General features: G+C 36.5%; 1 protein-coding gene across 1 annotated transcript in view; it reads right to left on the bottom strand.

Moving 5' to 3' along the window:
• Nucleotides 1-23,328, bottom strand: part of TLCD4 (TLC domain containing 4) — an 89,702-nt gene that overhangs the window by 7,448 nt on the left and 58,926 nt on the right. The window contains exon 7 of the mRNA XM_007485004.3: nt 880-953. Within this exon, the coding sequence (XP_007485066.1) occupies nt 880-953 (74 nt within the window). The remainder of the gene's footprint in view (nt 1-879; nt 954-23,328) is intronic.

Here is a 23,328-nt window from a genome sequence, read left to right as displayed (position 1 = left end):
CCTGGTTTCCTTAGAGAAGTAGCGTTATGCCATGCAGAGTGGGAGGTATTTGTAGTCAGATATCTGGGCTACAATCCTACCTGGAAACATGGCAATGGATAAGTCGTGCAATTTCTATGAATCCCAGTTTCCTTATTATTTGATTATAGTTATTTCTCAGCAATCCAACTTTTCTGACCCAATTTGGTTTGGTTTTGTTTTTTGGCAAAAATACTGAAGTCATTTGCAGTTTCCTTCTCTAGTTCATTTTACAGATGAGGAAACTGAGGCAAACAGGAGTAAATGACTCACCCAGGGTCATACCGCTAGGAACAAGATTTGAACTTGGAAATAGGAGCCTACTTATCTTCAAGCCTAGCATTTTATCCACTGTGCCACCTAGTTGCCCCAAGTATGGGTTTATAGTATGTGTTAAAAATATAGTGTCTTATAAAACATGTAGTGCCAAGGCATCCTTTCCATGGAGTTTCTTTAGATCTGGCCAAAATCTCATTTCATCAAAATTATGATGCTCAGTCTTATGCCCAAAGTATGTTTCTACTGTATTATCAAGCAAGATCAGTCATTCAATATATATTTATTGAGTCTGCTCAGTGAGCACAAGGCATTAGGCTAGGTAATAAATGAAAAACCTTCTAATATATGTAAAATGTTTTTTTTTTTCCCAGTAACTCACTGAGAAGGGTCTAAGACAGAACTCATGATAAATAATGCTTAATTTCAGTCTGCATTATAAGTTATGTTATAGGGAGCCCTTAGGGTAGTATTGTAATAATAATTTTAGAGCTGGACATATCAGGACAAAGGAAAATAATTTTCTACCAAAAATAAATGGCTTACTTTGGCCAACTTTAAAATTCATTAACAAAATCAACTTACCGTTGATTCACGAAAGGATTAGAAAATTCTGCAATCAGACGAAAGTTACCAAAATATGCCAGCATTCCCTTCATCTAAATTGTAAACAATAAAAACAAAGTCAGGTACATCAACTTATACCAACATTTCCATTTATTTAATAAAATTAACAAATTGTATACATTTTTACTGTCAAACTTCTTTTTATAGTAGAATTTTAATATTAAAATGGCCAAACAGACGAATATTTTCTTCTCTTTTACCATCATTATTTTATTAATTCCATTGAATGTTAGGACCTTAAGGCTTTGTTATTTTTAAAAGTGAAAAAAAAAACATCATTATGGATAGGACTTTTTATGTTTTTGAGGAAACAATTTCAAATGGGGACCTCCAATTAAATAGCTTCTGAAAATAGCAATAATTAAGGATGGCATTCTCAAATGATTGTAAACTAGCTTGCCAAAACTAATCACTTAACTTGAATTTCATATTCATTATTAAATATCAATAGAATCTTAAATCAGGTACATAGCTGCCAATATTAAAAAATTTGAAAGTAGACTAAAGACTTAGCAAAAACTAATACTATAGTACAAACATGTATACTAAATTAACAATCTACCAAATTTTTACTGATAAAACGAAGATATTTGTTTCGATTCAAGAAAACATTTTTTCAATAAATCTATTACGTACAGAGAACTGTGATTTTTATAAGACAGGATCCTTGGACTCAATCTGGGCTAATACAAAATAAAGTGTTCAGAGGCACAACGTACTGTATGCTACTGACAGTGTATATAATGGGTAGAGGTGGTCAGGTTTAGACGGAAGTATAGAAATTCAACAGGAAAGAAGGGGAAGGAGGATGTTCCAGTCACAGGTTATCAATCAATGAATCAAAAATTATTTAAGAGCCTACTATGTGCTAGTCATTGCATTAAGCAATTGTACAAAGACTGTACTGGAACAGATTCTGCCCTGATAGAATCTACATTCAAAAGGGGACTGGGGGTAGAGATAAAATGTGTATCTCTATAAACAAAAGAAAATTAATTCTAAATCGTTTTGGAAAGGAAGGTGCCTCAAGTTGAGTGGGATCAGGAGAGGTCTCAGGGAAGGCTTGACTTGAGTCCCCAGGAATTCTAAATATAGACTTGTTTGGTGTTTAAGATTCTTCAGAGGAACAGTGAGGTAGCACAGTGAATAGAGAGCCAAGCCAGAAAGTCAGGAGGCCTTAGGTTCAAATGTGGTGTCAGACACTTCTTAGCTGTGTGACCCTAGGAAAGTCACTCAACACTGCCTAGCCCTTGTCATTCTGTCTTTGTTAGTTATTACTAAGGCAGAAGATATTGTTTCATTTAAGCCTCACACAACCCTGAGAAGGTGCCATTATAATTCCCATTTAACCATTGAGGAAACTGAGGCAGACAGCAGTTAAGCGATTTGTCCAGGGTCAAACAATGAGTAAGTGATTGCAGCTGGATTTGAACTCCAACTTCTTGACCCCAGGCTTAGTATTTTGTGCATGATAGCACCACCCAGATGTCCTTTCCTCCATGCACTCTAGGGTTCAATGATTGCTGTTCCTCACTTACCACACTCTATCCTCAATCTCTGTATTCTTGCATGTCTTTCCTCCATGCCTGGAATGCCCTCCCTCCTCACCTGTTTCTCTGCTTCTTTCTTCCTCCTATCATCCATCCTGCTAGCCATCTGAGCCTTCCCCTCTAAGGTTACCCCCTTCTTCTATTCAATATGTTGCCAGATGGGTGCATGAACCAAAATGCTGAGCCTGGAATCAGAAAGACCTGAGTTCAAGTCCATCCCAAACCCTTACTAGTATGTGATTCTGGGTGAGGCACTTTACCTCTGCCTCAGCTTCTTCAACTACAAAATGTGGAGAATAGCACCTATCTCCTACAGTTGTTATGAGGGACCAAATGAGACTATTATCTGTAAAGCTTCTAGCATAGGGCTTTAACAAATGTTTGTTCCCTTCCCATATGTTATTTTATACATACCTATTTATTTATAAGTTGTCTCTACCATTACCATGTAAACTCCTTAAAAGAAGGAATCATTTTCTTGCCTTTATATTGTAAGCACTCAGCAGCATATTGTAAATACTTGGTAATTGTTTGTTGGCTGATAGTTTGATTTGGGTAGAACTCGATGTGATGAATGAACAAGGAAGATTTGTCTTGGAGCAGTATGAAGAAAGGATGGATTAGAGAGAGAAGAAAATGAAATCAGCAAGACCTGTTAAGGGAGTACTCCAATAGCTCAGGGCAGGTGGTTGTGACAACTAATAATAGCAGAAGTGAGCAAAAATGGGAGGCATATGTGGAAGTAAAAATCTTCAGGGCTTAATAACAAGCTGGATATGAGAAGTGTAACGCAGCTTTCCAGTCAAGTCTAGAAACCTTGGACATACAAGTAAAGAAGAAAAAAATCAAAGTCAAGACTTCAAGAATGGGAGAGTGACTGAATATGGATGGCTGTTAATGAAAAAAATTACAAAAAAGAAGCAAATTTGCAGAAAAAAAGATATTATGCTCTATTTTGAATAAGTTGAGTTTGAGCAACTGGTAGGATATCCAAGATTAAAATCTTTTTGTGCCATAAGAAATATTTGCTCCCCAGAAACAAAGAAGCTATATTAAATACCATCTATTTTTTTTTTTAAATCTGGTTGCTCTCATCCCAATGGGAATGTTATAAAGGTAGAGAAACATATTCGTCTCTAAATTGTTTTATTTTAGAATTTGCACCAAACACGTGTATGTGTAAATTATGGAATTTCTGGAGATTAAGAATCAGAAATTTGGAGGTTGATCAAAATTTATTTTTATAATCTCAAGGTTACTGTCCTCTCTGTCTACCCTTTGATCCAGCCATAGCACTGCTGGGTTTGTACCCCAAAGAGATAATAAGGAAAAAAAATGTACAAGAATATTCATAGCTGCGCTCTTTGTGGTGGCAAAAAAAAATTGGAAATTGAGGGGATGCCCTTCAATTGGGGAATGGCTGAATAAATTGTGGTATATGTTGGTGATGGAATACTATTGTGCTAAAAGGAATAATAAAGTGGAGGAATTCCATGGAGACTGGAACAACCTCCAGGGAGTGATGCAGAGTGGAAGGAGCAGAACCAGGAAAACATTGTACACAGAGACTGTCAATGCAATGTCCCTGAACAACTTGAAGGAATCTATGAGGAAAACCACTATCCACATTCAGAGGAAATACTATGGGAGTAAAAACACCGAAGAAAAACAACTGCTTGAATACATGGATCGAGGGGATACGGTTGGGGATGTAGACTCTAAATGAACATCCTAGTGCAAACAACAACATGGAAATAGGTTCTGATCAAGGACACAAGTAATACCCAATGAAATTGTGCGTTGGCTGCGGGAAGGGTGTTGGAGGGGAGGGAGGGAAATACTGTGTTTATTGTAACCAAAGAATAATGTTCTAAATTGACTAAATAAACTAATTCAAATGGGGGAGGAAAAAAGGTTACTGTCCTCTGTGAAACTGTAATGAGTAATATGAAAATCTGGATAACCTCAGAAACATGATTAGCACATCACAGACACAATAACATTCCCCATTTAACTGCTTCTAGTCAAAACATTTAACTAAAAACATACCTAATTCATCAAAATATTTGACTTCCAAAATATTTACAAGGCTTAAAACAACTTAATCAGTGCCAGAGATATAATAACCTTTAACTCAGTCTAAACTTGATCATTAGTTTCCAAACATCTCTCTTGATCACTAAAGTAACAGCCTACTAATTTTGAGGGGTTTGTTCTACCCTGAAAGGATAGCTCAACGTCTTCTGGCTAAAAACAAGGGACAATCCTATCTATACTCAAGTTTCATTTAGAACCACTAATGACCTCCACATTGTCCACTCCTTTAATATCTATCTTTTGTCCCTGTCCCAGAGCAACACCTGAAACTGGGATGAGTAACAGATATAGATCTGGTGAACTAAAATCTTTAGCCAGTATGGCAATGAGTACAAAAACGAATTGGCTCTTTAAAATCTGGAGGTTTTCCCCCCCAATTCTGTCATCCTCTTCCTCTGCAATCTATCCTAGTGGTTGCAATTCAAAGTGGCCAGAATGCTCAAATTATGCTACAAATCAAATAATTTCTATTATATATGTGTGTGTGTGTGTGTGTGCGCGCGCGCGCGCGCTAAAAAATCTGAGGGGAAAGGTTGTTGTGTATTTCCACATATCAAAATTGAGGTAGGTGAGAGTAGCAACAACATCCCCACTACACTATGCCCAAAAGGGTTCTCTAATAAGCTGGAATGACAAATTTCATACTTCTACTACCTGCTTAACCCATTCTTCATGATTAGGGGAGACCTAGCAAGAAACCCCACAAGGCAGATGTGAAGATTAAATTGAACTCTCCCCTGATTGTGAAAATGAAAATAATTAACCCTCCCCTGATTGTGAAGATTAAATTCTAACCCCTGCCTATTTTTAAATTTAATCACCAAAGGTATAAATACCCCATTCACACCTGAGTGGGGAAGGTCTGTGACCCACATGTGCGATAGTGGGAGATGAATCAGAATCGACTGTCTGCCTCCTGGGCAGTCTTAAAGCAGGACTTCAACTGTGATTGGCAGACATAGAATTAGGGGAAGGCACAGGAAGTGACGCAAGAGAAAATGTCTTTAAAAGGGATTGACAACTTCCTAAGTGCGGCTCTACTGACAGTTCTTCATTCTTTGGAGTGGAGGCTAACAAAGAATCTGCTGACCGAACCCAAGACCCTGTTCCTGGTGAGGCTGTTCTAAAATCTCTTCCTTTGGACTGACATGTGGTAAGCGAAAAACTGACTCTTAACTGCTGGATTTTCTAAATAATACTAGCCTCAGGAGAGACTTCTCTTGAAAGAGACTTACCCAAGTCCTTAGCTTTGCTGAGACCTAAGGACTAACTCTCCCTGCCCTGGTTGAGCCAGGGGCCAGGAGTAAATTACTTAGTGCTTAAGCTAGATATCTTACCCTAACCTTGCTCTGATTTTCTTACTTCACTCTTTCTATACTTTGTAAATAAATTATAAATAAATCTCTTTTGAATTAATATAAATTCCTGGTGACCCTATTTTTCAATATATCCAATCCAACCTTTTTATATAAATAAACCCCCCACCCCCTTACACAGAGGAACTTTACTAGTGATATGGAATCTCTTTTGGAGTAAAAAAGGTATTATAATTCATATATCTAGGCTGGAAAAGGAAAAGATCCCAGTCTCTCTGAATCACACAATAAAGAAATTATCTGAATATAATAAGAAAAAAAGTAGGGAGGATTAAGACGGGGAAGTTTTGTAACTGTATTTTATTGTTTCAAAAGTTTGGTATTCTACATTTTGAATTTCTGTAATTGTATGTTTTGCACTTGCATTTGTGCAAGTATATTTTCATTGAAAAATTTTTTCTTTCATTTCTATCCCTAGTGCAGGTTAGCATAGATAAGGTATAGCAATAAGAATAGGATAAGGATAAGATTAAGACTATTTATAATGTTAGTTATAGCTTTAGAATTACATAGAATAGCGAGCATATGGAGAGAGATTTTTTCTCTTTCCATATGCTCAAAGGGGAGGAGGTAATTATAAGGATGATATTAGAAGTCTTGTTTAGGGGTTTCAAACCCAAGAACTGGAGTTATAGTCTGGGAAATTGCTGGATCCTCAGTAACAATGGGGGAGGGGCCCCAGGAGAGATTCTGGAATCTTAAGAGAGCAGGAGATTCTGTGGGAGAGGCAGTTAGCTCTTTCAATCCTGAGGCAGGCTGAGGAAAAAGTCTGGTCAAAACTTGATCCTGAAAAAAGACATATCTTTCTCCTGGTGACTGGACACCTACCCCACCCCCACCCCCCGCACCGCCACAATTCCAAACTGAAGTGGTCACCTTGAGAAGACACAAAGCAGCTGACAAGATCACCTCATAGTTCCTGGTGCCCTGTGTCTGAACTGTGCCCAGTAGGGCCAAGACCAGGGCCATCCAAGTCTGAATTTCTCAGGGGCCCAAGGCTGCCAAGGCCTGGGTTCCTCAACTTGAGGAGGAAAAAAGGATGGCTAGAATAGGGACACCTTTTTTCCCTCTTTCCTCACAAAACTCTCCTGCAGCCATCTCCCTGTATTATTCCCAATTGATAAGTTAGAATAAAGTTTATTGTCTTCCCCAACTGATTCTAGTGTGAGTGGGGAAACAATTCTAGCTTAAAAGGGAGAGTAACTTCTCTCTCTCTGAGGAGGGACATCCAAGTCTGAATTTCTCAGGGGCCCAAGGCTGCCAACGCCTGGGTTCCTCAACTTTCTAGAAGGATCATAATAGGATCTGAGCAATATTTTTTCCTTCAGATCAAGAGTTCTTGGCCTATTTGTTTGTTTAGGAACCCCATTGTCAGTCTGATGAAACCTATGAGGTTCTTCTCATAAGAATGTTTTTAAGCACATTAAATATATAGAATTATAAAGGAAACCAATTATACTGAAAAGTCTTTTTCCCATAGGAGTTCATGACACCCCCCCCAATCTATTCACCCCACCTTGGGATTGGTGGTTTGTGAACCCTGAGAATCTCTGCTTTAGAGGATCTGTTTGCTCACTTCTTTTAAACCAAGGCAATTGTTCTCATCTATAGTAGTGGTTTCCTTGCTTGTTATTTCTATAATTAGTCCTGTAATTTTATTTTTACTCTCCTAATTTTTCCAAGGGATCACAGGATCATTGAGTTAGAGCTAGAAAGAACCTCAGAAGCCATCTAGACCAAACTCCTCATTTTATAGATGAGAAATATGAAGTCAAGGGAGGTGAGATACCCACCTCTTGGGTATGTTATAGTGGAGATTACCTTCATATATAGGTTAATCTAGATAACCACTGAGGTCCTTTGAAACTTTTCAGATTTTGTAATTCTGTGAAATGAATTGCAAAAGATCACAATTCGGAACTCAAGTCTCATATCTCCTTTCATTATATCATAATATTGAACCCCTGTTTCTAGAAGTTCTCTACCACTTCTCTAAACTACAGCATTGAAGGTAGTAATGTACAAAGCTCAAAGAATATGACAGAAGAGACCACTGCAAAACAGAATAAGAGATAATAGCCCCAGATGGGCTATTCTACAATGCTTTTTGTAGCAAATGCTATTAAATAAATCCTTCAAGAAGACACACATATATTTTATAATGAGAGTAAATAAGATGCAACGTTCTTAAAATTGTGCCATGAACTTTAAAATATGCTATTCAAGCAAAATAAATTCCCATATATGCCAGAGGTCTCATTCTGCATATTTAGTCCAGCACTTCTTATTAAGAAGTGGGTGGAGGGGGCAGCTGAATGGCTCAGTAGATTGAGAGCCAGGCCTAGAGATGGGAGGTCCTAGGTTCAAATCTGGCCTCAGCCACTTCCTAGCTGTGTGACCAGAACAAGTCACTTCACCCCCCACTGTCTAGCCCCTACCACTCTTCTTCTGCCTTGGAATCAATATTGATTCCAAGATGGAAGGTAAGGGTTTAAAAAAAGAAGTGAGTGGAATTCCTAACCACCAGTTCACTGGTTTACTAAATTGATCAATTGAGTTTATTCTTCCAAAACTGTTTTTACAATGTAGCACATAATAGCCTTGGACATATTTTAGAGAAAGTATATACTCAACTTTCTAAGGAGAAGAGTAAAATGTTCAAGTACATGACATTAGTCTTGACTCTGTTTAAAAGAAGACATTATCCCTGTGGAGAACAAGAAACTAGTACCTGCATTATCTAGAGAAATGATGAAAAAGGAAAAAAAAGAGAGAGAGAGAGCTAGAAGTTGGATTTCTTCCAGAGAACATTCTCAGAGATAATAGCCAAAGAAGATTATTGCTTACAGAAGAGCATTGTCAAGAATCTGCTAATTACAGGAAAACTACCCAAGTACGCCGTGTCTAACAGTAACACCAACAAATAGGAAAAGGACTGGAAAAGTGAAAAGCAGAGACAAATAACACCGTTTGCCTCTTCGCTAAGAGTCAGAATAAGAGGCACCCTGAACTCTAAACTTTAGCACGTATGAAAGCAAAAAGGAACGTCCCAAAGACCAGCAGAAGTCATACCAAGTTTTGTTTTCTTGCAGAGCCAATGACTCACTACATGTGCAACATATTCCCACGGACCTATGTCTTCTTATATTCAAGTTATTATTTTCCTTTGGCTCAAAAGGTGATAAAGGGCAGTCCATTTATTCACAACCTGAACCAGAAAGGTAGTTAATTGGCGCAGTGGACAAGGTGCTACACTTGTAGACCTGAATACAACCCATTCCTGCCTTAGATACTTGAGAACTCTATGAACCTGGTAAAGTCATCTTAGTTTTCCCATCTATAAAATGGGGACAGTAACGGCACCTACTTTACAAGGTTATTAAGAGAATCAAATGAGATATTTTATATATGTGGGGAAATCAGTAGCTGACATGAAGCCAGATTTGGTCATTGTCACATAGCAGTATGTGGGCAAGAATCAACAGTTATTGCACTGGGACCAGAGAGAAGGCTGAGCAGCTAGGACTGTGGGTTGTGGCAGCTCTCACAGTCTAGCAAAGGAACTGGAGGAGCAGAGGCTTTTAGGGACTAGACCAGGGGTTGCCAAAATTTTTACACAGGGGGCCAGTTCGCTGTCCTCACACCATTGGAGGGCCGAACTATTAAAAAAAAAAACTATGAACAAATCTGTATACCGCTGTCTGGGATAGTAGGGGCTGCAGCGCTGGCTGTGATGGGCCTGTCACACCTTGCACAGCCCATCACTGCCACCACTATACCGGGCAGCAGTATACACAGTGCGGAATCCCCTCCCCCAGATCTCCACTCACTATGCTGACGTCTTCCATTGTGCAGCACCTCGTTCTCCTTCAGTTACTTTCAGAGCAAGGCACCATGCAAAGGATTATGTCACCGGAAGTAGTACTGTACGTGAGCGACGCTGCGCTTTGCGGTGCCTCCACATACAGTGCTCCTCTCACTGACCACCAATGAAAGAAGTGCCCCTTCTGGAAGTGTGGTGAGGGCCTCAGGGAGCCACATGCAGCCCACAGGCCATAGTTTGGGGACCCCTGGACTAGAGCATGACTCCTGGCAGACAATACAGATATCTCAAGGTCTTAGAGAAAAAAGAAATAAAAAAAGCATGCTCGCTTTCTTAATAAATGGATTATGCTAAGCACCGGCAATACAAACAGAAGCAGAGGTAATAGACCCAAGATAGACTGGACCTGGTTTATACATGGATTTTTCTTGACTATGCTTCTTTGTTATAAGTGGTTCCCTGCCCCCAAACCCCCTTTCTCTTTTCTTTTAAATAGGGAGAGGACACAGTTGATTAGGTGGGAGAGAATAGCAAAAGCCATGACAAATTAAGAGAACAATAAAATGATTTTAAATGAACAGAAAAGAAGGAAGTACAAACAAATAGGCCATTTTTTCAAAGTAAAGTATAGAATTTATTATTCTATATACTTTTTTTTAAAAAAAGCAGTGTGAAGAGGCAGCTGGGTAGCTCAGTGGATTGAGAGCCAGGCCTAGAGACAGGAGGGTTCTAGGTTCAAATCTGACCTCAGACACTTCCCAGCTGTGTGACCCTGGGCAAGTCACTTGACCCCCATTACCTAGCCCTTACCACTCTTCTGCCTTGGAGCCAATACACAGTATTGATTCTAAGACGTATGGTAAGGGTTTAAAAAAAAACAGTGTGGAATGATGATTAACAGTATTATACAGAATCTGCTTTGAGAGTTATATAGGGTGCATAGAAATGATCTTTCTATGTTTAAAATAAAAATTAAAAAGAAAAGGACATGAAATACATTTTCTTCTTATAGAGTTGTTTGTCTAGTACTTCAAATGAAACATTTTTAACAAAATCAATTGTATAAGTAGAGCATGAAAAAGACTGCTGCATCAATAGAAACTCCTGTGAAGAAGACACAAGAATACTAAGGGACTGCAAATAAATTAAACTCAACATCATGATAACGTCAGCAAAAACATAAAGATCTTAGGCTGCCTTAATAGATGGAATGTGCAAAAAAAAAAAGGTTCTGTTGCCCTGAGAAATTTGACAATCTATAGCTGAACTATTGTTTTTGTTTAAGAGATACAAACTCATATTCAAAGGAGTCGTGAAAGGAAAATAAAAGTTATGTCACGACTGAAGACATTAGGGGTGCTTAGTCCAGAGAAGAGAAAAATCTTGTGGAGAGACACAGCTTTTTGTTGTGTAACTGTCTAATTTCTTTATTGTATTATATTATGTAATACTGTACCTTACATCTATGCTGGTGCTTCATACTTCCTCATGGAGGGAGTCCTTGGTGTCTCTCTAAACCCTGATATCTTCCCTATCATCTAATATAATGTGCTACACAAGTAGGTACTTAATAAACATGATATTTTGTTTGTTGACATGATGGCTCTCTTCAATATTTGAAAGCATGTCATGTGGAAGCAGCATTAGAATTGCTTTTTCTAGACCCAGAAAGAAAAAGAGGAGCAATGGGTAGAGAATTCAGACACTGAATATAAGGACAAACATAAAATTAATCATATATATAATCATGTCCCCATTGAACCATATGATCAAGCAGTTGTTTTTCATATATACATATATATATATATATATAGAGAGAGAGAGAGAGAGAGAGAGAGTGTCTCTAATGATCTTGAAAATATCAATAATATGGAAATATGTCTTGATCAATGACACATGTAAAACCCAGTGGAATGTTCACTGGCTACGGGAGGGAGATGGGAGGAGGAGAGGAAAAGAACATGATTCATGTAACCATGGAAAAATATTCTAAATTATTTAAAATTATATTAAAAAAAAAACTCTCCAAAAGTCTATCAAGTAATCTCTTTCAACCTACCTGCTAACTTTTAAAAAAAATCTTTACCTTCTATCTTTGAATCAGTACTAAGTATATGGGTTCCAAGGCAGAGGGGTAAAGGCTAGGTAGCTGGGGTTAAGTGATTTGCCCAGGGTCACGGTTAGGAGGTATTTATGAGTCACCTAGTTGTTCCCCACTCACTAACTTCTACCTAAAGCTTTACCCTAAAGAGAAATCATATCCAGATTTTAAAAGAAATTGGTTATATAATAGAAACTGAGATTGTAGTGAAATAACTATAAACTTCTTTTTAAATCTAGAAAAAAAATAAAACATTTTGGAGAACTTCAAAAATCTTAAGTATCTCCTAATCTGGGACTATCATAAGACCAAGAATGTGTAAGTAAAAGAAGAGAGTAAATTGGGAAGAAGGAAGTGGGGTCTTGACACAGAAGACAATTAACAGTCAAAATGTTTGAAAAAAAAAAGTAAATTAGTGAGTATAACTAACATGATTAACAGGCTGAGTAAAGTACAAACAATCTAAAGTTAGATACATGCTTCAGGACATCTTATGGAATGAGCTAAAAATAGCAAGTTAATTTAAGCAGCAAAATGTATCATTTTGTACTAGAATTTTTTTCTTTTTCCTTTTCAATACTTTTATATCCAGAGATGTCAGAGTTAAGTAAAAAGTAAATGATTATCTCCAAATTAGGCAGTTTCTTCCTGCTGTTAACAATGAAGGGGCTGAAATTTTGGGACAATTTTAGAGATCTGTTACTTCCTCATTGGCTATATATTTCTCCTCATCTCAGGTTACTGCCATCAGGGTAGATGGTGATGCCTGGTTGTAAGAACAGTACAGGTCTAGTTATTATTAGCTCTAAATGTACACTTGGTTCACTGATGCCTTTTTAATTAAAAAAACTCTCATTGAACCAACAAAAAAAATATAATTCACATAATTTATAATCACTGTAAATTTCCCAACTAGAACAAATTTTTAAAAGGAAACAGCATTATCTTTAATAAAATGTCTGCTGGGGGGGCAGCTGGGTAGCTCAGTGGATTGAGAGCCAGGCCCAGAGATGGGAGGTCTTGGTTCAAATCTGGCTTCAGACACTTCCCAGATGTGTGACCCTGGGCAAGTCACTTCATCCCCATTGCCTAGCCCTTACCACTCTTTTGCCTTGGAACCAATACACAGTATTGATTCCAAGACGGAAGGCAAGGATTTAAAAAAAGATAAAATAAAATAAAATGTCTGCTGGCTAAGTGAATGGGGGAAGGGGGAAGAATCCTCAAAAATACAAAATTATATGACCCACGTATACTGACCTTTTGTCTTTCTCAAGGGAATATCCTAGGTTCATTCCTCAGTTCTAATTCTCCTGCACTATGCCCAGTCTATGCTTGGTCATCTGCTAATTCAGACAGTTATGTTCGCTAATAATCATATTTGAGAAAGGTAAAAGACCTTCTGACATTCCCAATGGGGAGTTTCTCACTGATAACACTCATCTCTGCTTTTAAAGCTTCACCCAGCTCACATACCACTTGCTCAACAAAACACTCACTGATTCTCCCAGTTGTAGACGATCTTTTCCTTTCTCTAATTTCATGCTTTCTAATCTTAATATTTATTTTTCCAATTATTATGTACTTATCAAAGTACCTATTACTAAGTAGGTTGTCTTTCTTCCTCTCTTCTAGTTTGTAAATTCTGTGAAGGTATGTTCTATTTCTCAAATATGCCCCTCCAGTTCCTAACAGAATTTTAGGCACACTGTAGGGGCTAAATGGAGGGATATTCTTTTCCTTTTAACTTTTTACCTTAAATTGCCATCATTCTCTTAAAATGCCAGGTTATTTATATGGGACATCTGTTCATGCCAAACTTGATTCAATACTATCCATATTTATAATTTAAGAGTTTACTTCAAAATGGAGCCCTTCCCCAGGCCCCCTAGATGAAACTGTCCCCATGCCGCAATCTTTTCTAGGGAACTCTATATCCTTCCTCTGCCCTCAGCATACTCTAATTTACATAATATTTAACAATGTACCTATCTCCATAGCAAAATGTATTTTTTTATCCTCAGCATCTAATAATGCCTTACATGCAGCAATTTCAAAAATTCTTGCTGAAATGAAGATGAATTTTTATAAGATTTAAGACTGAAAGGCAACAGAGGGCTAGAAAGTAAGGACCAGCCTGAGATCCTGCTTCTGATCTTTACTAGCTATGTAATCTGGGCAAGACATATTACCTCTTTAGGTCTCAGGCCCTTTTCATAGTAATAGAAAACGATGATGATGATGACAATGATACCTATCTCACAAAGTTGTTGTGAGGCTAAACTGTAATCGTGAATGTAAAGCATTTTGCCAAACTTAAAAAGCTAGATGCGAGTTGTCTGCAATGTACATTAAGTGGTAAAAGTCAGTGACCACCTAGCAACCAAATATTTGAGTAATTTCTCAACTGTAAAAGAGAAAGAGTTCCAAAATATTCACCCTCTAAGCTTTGTCCTTTAAGAGAATCTTCAACTTTTTATAAAATTAAAAGTAAAACTAGTTTTAAATCTCATTATGAGAAACTGTTGTTTACATTATGTCTTGAATTTTTATTGCACTGATTTTTACTCTGATATCAGATAGGGTGGGCTTCATGGACATTAAAATTCTTATTGTCACATCTTATCATTTCTCACAATGTCAGTAACATTATGGTTTTTAAAATTTTTTTTCTTTTATGTTTTACAATTCAACATACATCACACTTGATTTTCCCTTTCAGCTTTGGTCTGCTTAACATTTTAATTTTTTTTTTGCTTTATTTTTGCTTTGACAGTTGTGTTCTAGTTTCAATTTATAACTTCAACATTTCCCCCAAAGCTTGAAGTAACTGACACTTTTCTCTAGAAAAAAATGCTTTCATAAAATAAATTATTATTATTCTACTTCTAGCACATGGTTTTAAGATTTTGCCCTACAGCAGGAACCTAATATCTTTTTTCTTCTATATGTAAGATCTGGGGAGAAAGTAAATATTTAACATATATATATCTATATATATCTATATATATTTTGCCTGAGAGAATAGCTGAATTGTATCTATTTCATTTTCATGCTTTAAAAATATTTTATTGTATATGAATATACACATATGTAATTTGTGAGTAGTTGAGTCACAAAATTTATACTTCTTTACAAATCCTGTTGTATACAATGAAACAGCTATTTTCAATAGACTTAAAATATTATAGATTTGCCAAAGTTTATAGATTATATACTTTCATTGTAACAAAATGAAAATTTGGGGAAATGCCTGTGTGAATTAAAAAAAAAACAGAAGGCAGAATCACTAAAATAAAAAAGTGTTCACAGTGTAACTATTGTGAAAGGTTGGCAAGTGATTTGAGAAGTAAAAGCTACATTTTACAAAAGATGATTCTATAAACACAAAGTTAAAGACCATCAAAAAAAATTGAAACCAAGAAAATTCAAAATTAAAACTTACTTTGTAATACTGACTTTTAAAATATCTTTTCATGGCTGAACAAATTGTGGTATATGTTGGTGATGGAATACTATTGTGCTAAAAGGAATAATAAAGTAGAGGAATTCCATGGAGACTGGAACAACCTCCAGGAAGTGATGCAGAGCAAAAGGAGCAGAACCAGGAAAACATTGTACACAGAGACATACACTGTGGTATAATCGAATGTAATGGACTTCTCCATTAGTGGCAAGTGTTCAGTGTCCCTGAACAATCTGCAGGGATCTAAAAAACACTATCCACAAGCAGAAGATAAACTGTGGGAGTAAAAACACTGATGAAAAGCAACTGCTTGACTACAGGGATGGAGGGGATATGACTGAGGAGAGACTCTAAATGAACACTCTAGTGCAAATACCAACAACACAGAAATGGGTATGAATCAAGAACACATGTGATACCCAGTGGAATTGCGCGTCAGCTATGGGAGAGGTGGGGGGGAAGGGGGAGGGAAGAAAAGAAAATGATCTTTGTTTCCAATGAATAATGTTTGGAAATGATCAAATAAAAATTAAAAAAATAAAAAATAAAATATCTTTTCAACCTTCTACTTCCCAAGTGACAAAATATGAACCATTTTATCTCTATGGAATAACAATGATTACTTGGGTCTCACCACACTGGAAACTTAAAAAAAAAAAAACCACTTCACTTCTCTTTTCTAGGGAACTCTGTCTATATACAAAAGTATCAATTCCAAGGCAGAAGAGTGGGAAGGGCTAGGCAACTGAGGTCAAGTGACTTACTCAGAGTCACACAACTAGAAAATGCCTGAGGCCAGATATCAACTGTCTTCCCAAGTTCAAGGTTGGCACTCTAGTCACTGAACCACTAGCTGCCCTTGAAACTTTTATTTTATTTTGAGGATAATAAAGTTAGAGGTGAAGACCATCCACTACCCTAACTTTATAACAGAGGTCTAGAGGAGGTTAAGTGATTTTCTCAAGGGATAAGTACAAAGAACTCGAATATGAACCAAGAGCCAATGACTACAAATTCAGTATGGAATAATAACATTGATTGTATAGAATAAAGCAATGCCATTCTATGTTTGGTTTTTTTCCAAGCAGGGTAAAAAAAAAAATTTAAAAACATGAACTTGTCAAAAGTAATATTCCACTGATAAAATCTTCTCCCTTTCCTAATCTTCCACAACAATCACAAATTTAACTGGATTCTCTCACTCCTTTCTGTCAAATACTAATTATGCTATCTATAACAATCTTCCAAACATACTGAAGCTCACATATTATGATTTTTGGAGTCATTCAAATGCCCAATTAGTAAGTGGTTATGTTCCACTGTGAATACAGCCCTTATTCTGATACTGAGCCATTCCAAAAGGAAATTAATGAGAGGACCATTCAAAATTACTCTGATTTTAAGTTCTAATTTTCATATAAACAGGATAAATCATCCTTGTCTTGTTGTTCCCTTTCTAACTTCAAATTTGAATCTCAAACTTAAAGTTTCTACAAGTATACTTAATATATTTTAAGATTTTTATTGAGTTATTGATATTTAACATGTTACCAATATGGTTACTCTAATCTGGATGACTAATAGATTATTTTTATTTATGCTCTTTAATGTTGGTTTTTTAAAAATATTTGGCTTAAATTTATAAAGTGATTTGTTTACATAGGCACCTGTGAATGTGACTCCTCCTAGTGCTATAAATTTAGAACTGTGGCATTTTCACTGACTCCTTTTCTCTCATCCTTCGTTCCTTAACAAACTTCCAGTCTTGCTTATGTTACTCTCCAAAACAGCTCTTGCATTCATCCACTTCTCTCTACTCATACAATTATATAGCCCTTGTTCAGGTCCTTATTGCTTCTTGTCTATTATAATAGTTTCTTAAATGACTTTCTTATTTCCAGTCTTCTATCTTTCCAGTCTTGACTCTATTCTTCATAGAATTCTGAGAAAACCCAATTAAAGAACAATTCATATCATGTCATTCTGCTGCCCCCAAACCTTCAGTTGCTCTCCAGTGTCTCTAAGATAAGGTATTGAAGGCCCCATAAGCTGGCTCCAACCTACCATTTCAGTCTTTTTTTACCCCACCCCCTTTTTATGCCCTCTTATACTTTGGCAGAATTAGGTTACTAAGCTTGTTCCTGCCTCTGTTCAATTACACTGAAATGCAGCCCTTCCTCATCTTTGACTTCAACTGGAAGTGGCTCAGGGGACACCCTCTCTGTGAGTGCTTTTTCCAAGTCTCTCATAATGCCCACATAATTTCTTTCTTTGCATTATACAAATGCTTACATATGTTGTTACATTTTACATGTAACGAGAAAGTATTTGGAGTCAGAACATAATATTTTATCTTTGTACCTCCACCCCAATACCTTGCACTTATATATGCTTAAGGATTTTTTTTTAACTGCTGAATGAAACAGGTTTACCAATGGCCTTTAAATGATAATGAAAATTTATATAGCTCTTTAAAAGGTTTGCAAAGCACTTTCTGTATATTAACTCATCTGAAGCTTAAAACCATCCTGTGAGGTAAGTTCTATAGATATTAACATCCCATTTTGCAGATTAGGAATCTAAGACTCTGAGAGGTTAAAATGACTTGCCTGTGGTCACAGAGCTGGTAATTTTCCAAGTTAGGATTCAAACTTAGACTGATTCATCATTCTTTATACAATACAATAGTTGAAATGGCACAAAAAGTGGAACGGCCACTTACTTCCCTTTTTGGTAGCCTCAGACCCACTGCCAGGCAAGACCTTCTGATTATAACATAACTGGCTTCATTATCCTGGGCAAGTCACTCGACTTCTTAGCCTCAACTTCTTCATCTACATAAGTGGTGATACTTGCCTTACCCATCTCACAAATTTAAAATGACAAAAATATTTAGTCAAACATAAAAGCATTAGAACTCAAAGTAGTAATATCCTTATATCCTTATATTTAATATACTTATATAAGGATACTTTAAATAGGCATAATGGTGGTATTTCTGGGTCAAAGGATATACATAGTTTTACAACTCTTTGGGCATAATCAAATAAAACTACTAGAAGAAAAACTAGGTAAAGAAATTAAAAGAGAAGAAGAAAATTATAAAGAAAATTTTATAATTTGGTAAAAGAGGAAAAAAATAGTGGGGGAAAATTTATAAAGAATTGACTAAATGAAAAAGGAAATTCAAAATTCACTGATGGAAACAACTCCTTAAAAAGCAGAACTAATCTAATGGAAAATGAAGTACAAAAGCTCACAGAAGAAAATAATTCCTTAAAAATTAGGACTTGGCAAGTAGAAGCTAATGACCCCATGAGACATCAAAAAACAATAAAAACAAAATCAAAAGAATAAAAAATGGAAGAAAATGTGAAATATCTCATCAGAAAAACAATTGATCTTAAAAAGAAAGTAAGATAATTTGATAATTACTGGACTACTTGAAGGTCATGATCAAAGAAAAAAATCTCAACATTGTGAAAGGGAATTCTTTATTCTATTTGTCTATTTTCAGTTAATCAATTAAGAAACCCCTACAAAACACTTTGTTAGCCATCAAGTAAGAGAATTACAAGTCTGAGAGCTCCACCCTTTTAACTCAGTCAGAAACTTGTGAATCCTTTGATAAGAGTTACACCCTCAGGGGAGGAGGTGGATCCCACAGACACTCTCCCACTGGGCAGTACTAGGCAATTTGGAAGCTGTGACTGGCCCCTGTGAAGAGAGGAAGGGACAGGCAGTGACATGGAAAAAGGACTATAAAAACTGAACTTCAGGGAACCTTAGGCTTGGAGCTTCTCCTGATGACTTGGCTTTTGGAAGTGGTTTTGGAATTGACCTTTGGCTTGGACCTTGAATTTGGCTCTTGGACTGCTTTCTTGGAGGACTGCCCCTGGATCTTCTCCTTTGGACTTCATCTTGAGGGAGTGAGTAGCTAGCCTTCCTTTCCTGGAGGAGGCTGCGTAGGTGGGACCCTTGCATAAGACACCACCCACCACTGGGACCTCTGACTGAGGGTTAACAAGCTCTGCCAGGGCTGAGCCAGACATCTGGGAGCAACATTTAGTGTGATGATAGGCTAGACATTTTCTTTACCCTCTTCTTAAATTTCTCTACTTTTACTCTTTCCACCTATTTGTAAATAAAAACTACTAAAAGTTACTTGACCTGAGCTATAATATTTTTAATTGGTGACCACAATATTACTTTAAAATTCTCATATTTTAGTCAAACCCCTAAATTTTAATCCCTACAACATATTTCAATAAATTACATAGGAAAATTGCCAAAAGCATAGAACTAGAGGATAACATAGAATTGAAAGAACCTACCAATCGCCACCTGGAAGAGATCCCAAAATGAAAACTTCCAGAAATATCATAACCAAATCCTAAGTTCCCAGGTCAAGGAGAAAATATCAAAAGCAGCCAGGAAAAAACAAACAAACAAACATTCAAATATCATGGAGGCTGAGTCAGGATCACATAAGATCCAACAGCTACCACATTGAAGGAGATATTCCAGAAGACAAAAAAGCTGGGAATATAACCAAAAATAGCCTATTCTACCTAGGCTAAATGTATAAACCTTCAAAAGAAAAAAAAAAGATATTTAACGAAATAGAAGACTTTTATGCATTCCTGATGAAAAGACCAGAACTGAATAGCAAATCTGACTTTCAAATATAAGACTCAAGAGAAGAATAAAAAAAGTAAACATGAAAGAGAAATCATAAGGGGCTTACTCAGTAAGGCTAAACTATTTACCTTTCCAAGAGATACATGTAACTTCTAAGACTCTGATCATTATTAAAGCATTTAAAAGGATTTTACAGAGAGAGTATAGGAGTAAATCAATTATGTTGAGAAGATTGGGGGTGGGGGTGGGGGGAGAATGGATAGGCAAGAAAGAAGGATTCCTTGGAAGAAGAGGAAAGGTAGAGGAAGAATGGAGAAAAGAGGAAGGGAAATAAATAGAGAAAAGAGGAGTACAATAGGAGAGCAGATAAAAGGAAGCAATAATTAGAAGCAAAACAGACTTTAGAGGGACAAGATAAAAAAGGGAAAGAAAAGCGAAAGATAAGGGAAAAAGGAAGAAAATTGGAGAGAAATGCATAATTAGTAATCATTACTATGAATGAATGAGAAGACGTCTCTGTGGACACAGACCTCTCTCTGAATAAAGCAATTTTTATATAACGTAAATTTGCTCCTGCCCACCCACTTTCCTTAGGTAATATAACAAAGGCATATATATCTACACACACAAACAAAATCCTTTATACAAATCATAAAATAAACTAAAATGAAGACTATTAAATACTATACCATGATAATAAACAGAATTGTGAAATAAAGTGTAAAATTAATGATAAGTATGCATAGTACTAAAGAGTTAACATAAGAATGCAGTATGTTGCTCCTTCCTCATCCATGCACCTGGGCTTTATAAAACATTTTTTTCCGATGAAACAATTGAGAGATGTTTGGACAATAGCTCTTTTTGCCCTTTATATATATGATGATGGCAAGTAATATTACCCTCAACCAGTTTTTGAACATTTTAAAATCTTGAAGTAATTGGATCCATCTTTCTAACACAAGAAAAAAAATTTCACTCAAATGATGAGATGCTTCCTATCAACTGTTTTGCCAGGAACCTTTTTGGTTCAAACTTGGTTTCTGAAGTTCCCCTTTCTTCTGCAATCTTTGCAGCTAGCAGCTCAATCAAATCCTCATTTGATAGTTCCTCTCCATGAAATCCATTGAACTCCTCCACATAATTTTCATTTATTTCTAGCTCTGATTCCTGTGCTAATTTTACACTCCTGTTACTACTTTGAATGTTTCATCTTTGTCATATCCATGAAAATCGGAAACAAGCTGCCAGCACACTTGAAATTTTTTATAATTCTTTTTTGAAAGTCAAATTTACATAATGCAAATTTATATAGCATAAGAATTGTCTGTATGTCATTTATTAAAAAAAACACGATAGAAAAACAGTTAAAATAAAGGGCTGGAGCAAAATCTATTATGCTTCAAATGTAATTTTAAAACAGCAATCATGATCTCAAAGCAAAAGCAAATACAGGCTTAATTAAAAAGGATAAGCAGTGGTAGAGTTGTGAACTGATCCAACCATTCTGGAGGGCAATTTGGAACTATGCCCAAAGGGCGCTAAAAGACTGTCTGCCCTTTGATCCAGTCATAGCACTGCTGGGTTTATACCCCAAAGAGATAATAAGGAAAAAGACTTGTACAAGAATATTCATAATAATAAAGTGGAGGAATTCCATTGGGGACTGGAACAACCTCCAGGAAGTGATGCAGAACGAAAGGAGCAGAACCAGGAGAACATTGTACACAGAGACTGATCCACTGTGGTACAATCGAACATAATGGACTTCTCCATTAGTGTCAATGCAATGTCCCTGAACAATCTGCAGGGATCTAGGAGAAAAACACTATCCACAAGCAGAGGACAAACTGTGGGAGTAAAAACAATGAGAAAAGGCAACTGCTTGACTACAGGGGTGGAGGGGATATGACTGAGGAGAGACTCTAAATGAACACTCTAATGCAAATACCAACAACATGGAAATGGGTTCAAATCAAGGACACATGTGATACCCAGTGGAATTGCGTGTTGGCTATGGGGGGGGGGGAGAAAATTATTTTTGTTTCCAATGAATAATGTTTGAAAATGACCAAATAAAACAATGTTTAAAAGTAAAAAATAAATAAATAAATAATATTCATAGCTGCGCTCTTTGTGGTGGCAAAAAAATAGAAAATGAGGGAATGCCCTCCAATGGGGGAATGGTTGAACAAATTGTGGTATATGTTGGTGATGGAATACTATTGTGCTCAAAGGAATAATAAAGTGGAGGAATTCCATGGGGACTAGAATTGATGCAGAGTGTGAGGAGTAGAACCAGGAGAACATTGTACACAGAGACGGATGCAGTGTGGTACAACCGAATGTAACGGACTTCTCCATTAATGCCAATGCAATGACCCTGGACAACCCAGAGGGATCTACGAGAAAAAACACTATCCACATTCAGAGGAAAAACTGTGGGAGTAGAAACACAGAAAAAAAACAACTGCTTGATTACATGGGTGGAGGGAGATATGATTGGGGATGTAGACTCTAAATGATCATACTAGTGCAAACATCAACAGCATGGAAATAGGTTATGATCAAGGACACATGTAAAACCCAGTGGAATGGCTCGTCGGCTAAAGGAAAGGTAGGGGCAGGGGAGGGAGGGAAAGAATATGTGCCAAATTCTTCTTAAAAGAAAAATTAGATGAATTATAGAAATAGTAAAATTCTACTAGTAAGAGATCTAAACACTCTCCTTTCAGAGCTAGATAAATCTAACAATAAAATAAATTTATTTATTAGAAAGAAGTCAAGGAGAAGAACAGAATCTAAGAAAAGTTAGATATGACATACCTCTAGGGGAAAAACCTGATAAGAATAGACAAGAGTATATCTTTTTCTCAGCTATATATGGCACTGTCTTCTCAAGGAGAGAGAGAATTTGAAACACAAAGTTTTAATAATGATTGTTAAAAAAGGTTTACATGCAATTTGGAAGTATTTAATTAAATAAAAAATATATGTTAAGAAAATTTCATGTGATTGGAACCTAAATGAAAATTCATGTAGAATAGTTGTTTTTTAATTGTTAGATGGAATACATAAGATAGTAACTAAAGAAGTAGAGAAGAGAGAAACTGACCTATAGCCAAGAAAGTGACAGACATCAGAGACTTTCAATCTCTCTTCATGTGACTCATCCGCAAAACAAAGAAAAAAAAATTTTTAACACAACTACAATAGTCACTAAAAGTTCATGTTCTTGGGGCAGCTAGGTGGTTCAGTGGATAGAGAGCCAGGCCTTGAGATGGAAGGTCCTGGGTTTAAATTTGAACCCAGAAAAGACTTCCTAGCTGTGAGACCCTGGACAAGGCACTAAA

The sequence above is a fragment of the Monodelphis domestica genome, chromosome 2, assembly GCF_027887165.1.
Source record: "Monodelphis domestica isolate mMonDom1 chromosome 2, mMonDom1.pri, whole genome shotgun sequence".
Taxonomy (NCBI): domain Eukaryota; kingdom Metazoa; phylum Chordata; class Mammalia; order Didelphimorphia; family Didelphidae; genus Monodelphis; species Monodelphis domestica.
The sequence above is the reverse complement of the archived record's forward strand: the minus strand, read 5'-3'. Positions and strand labels throughout refer to the sequence as shown.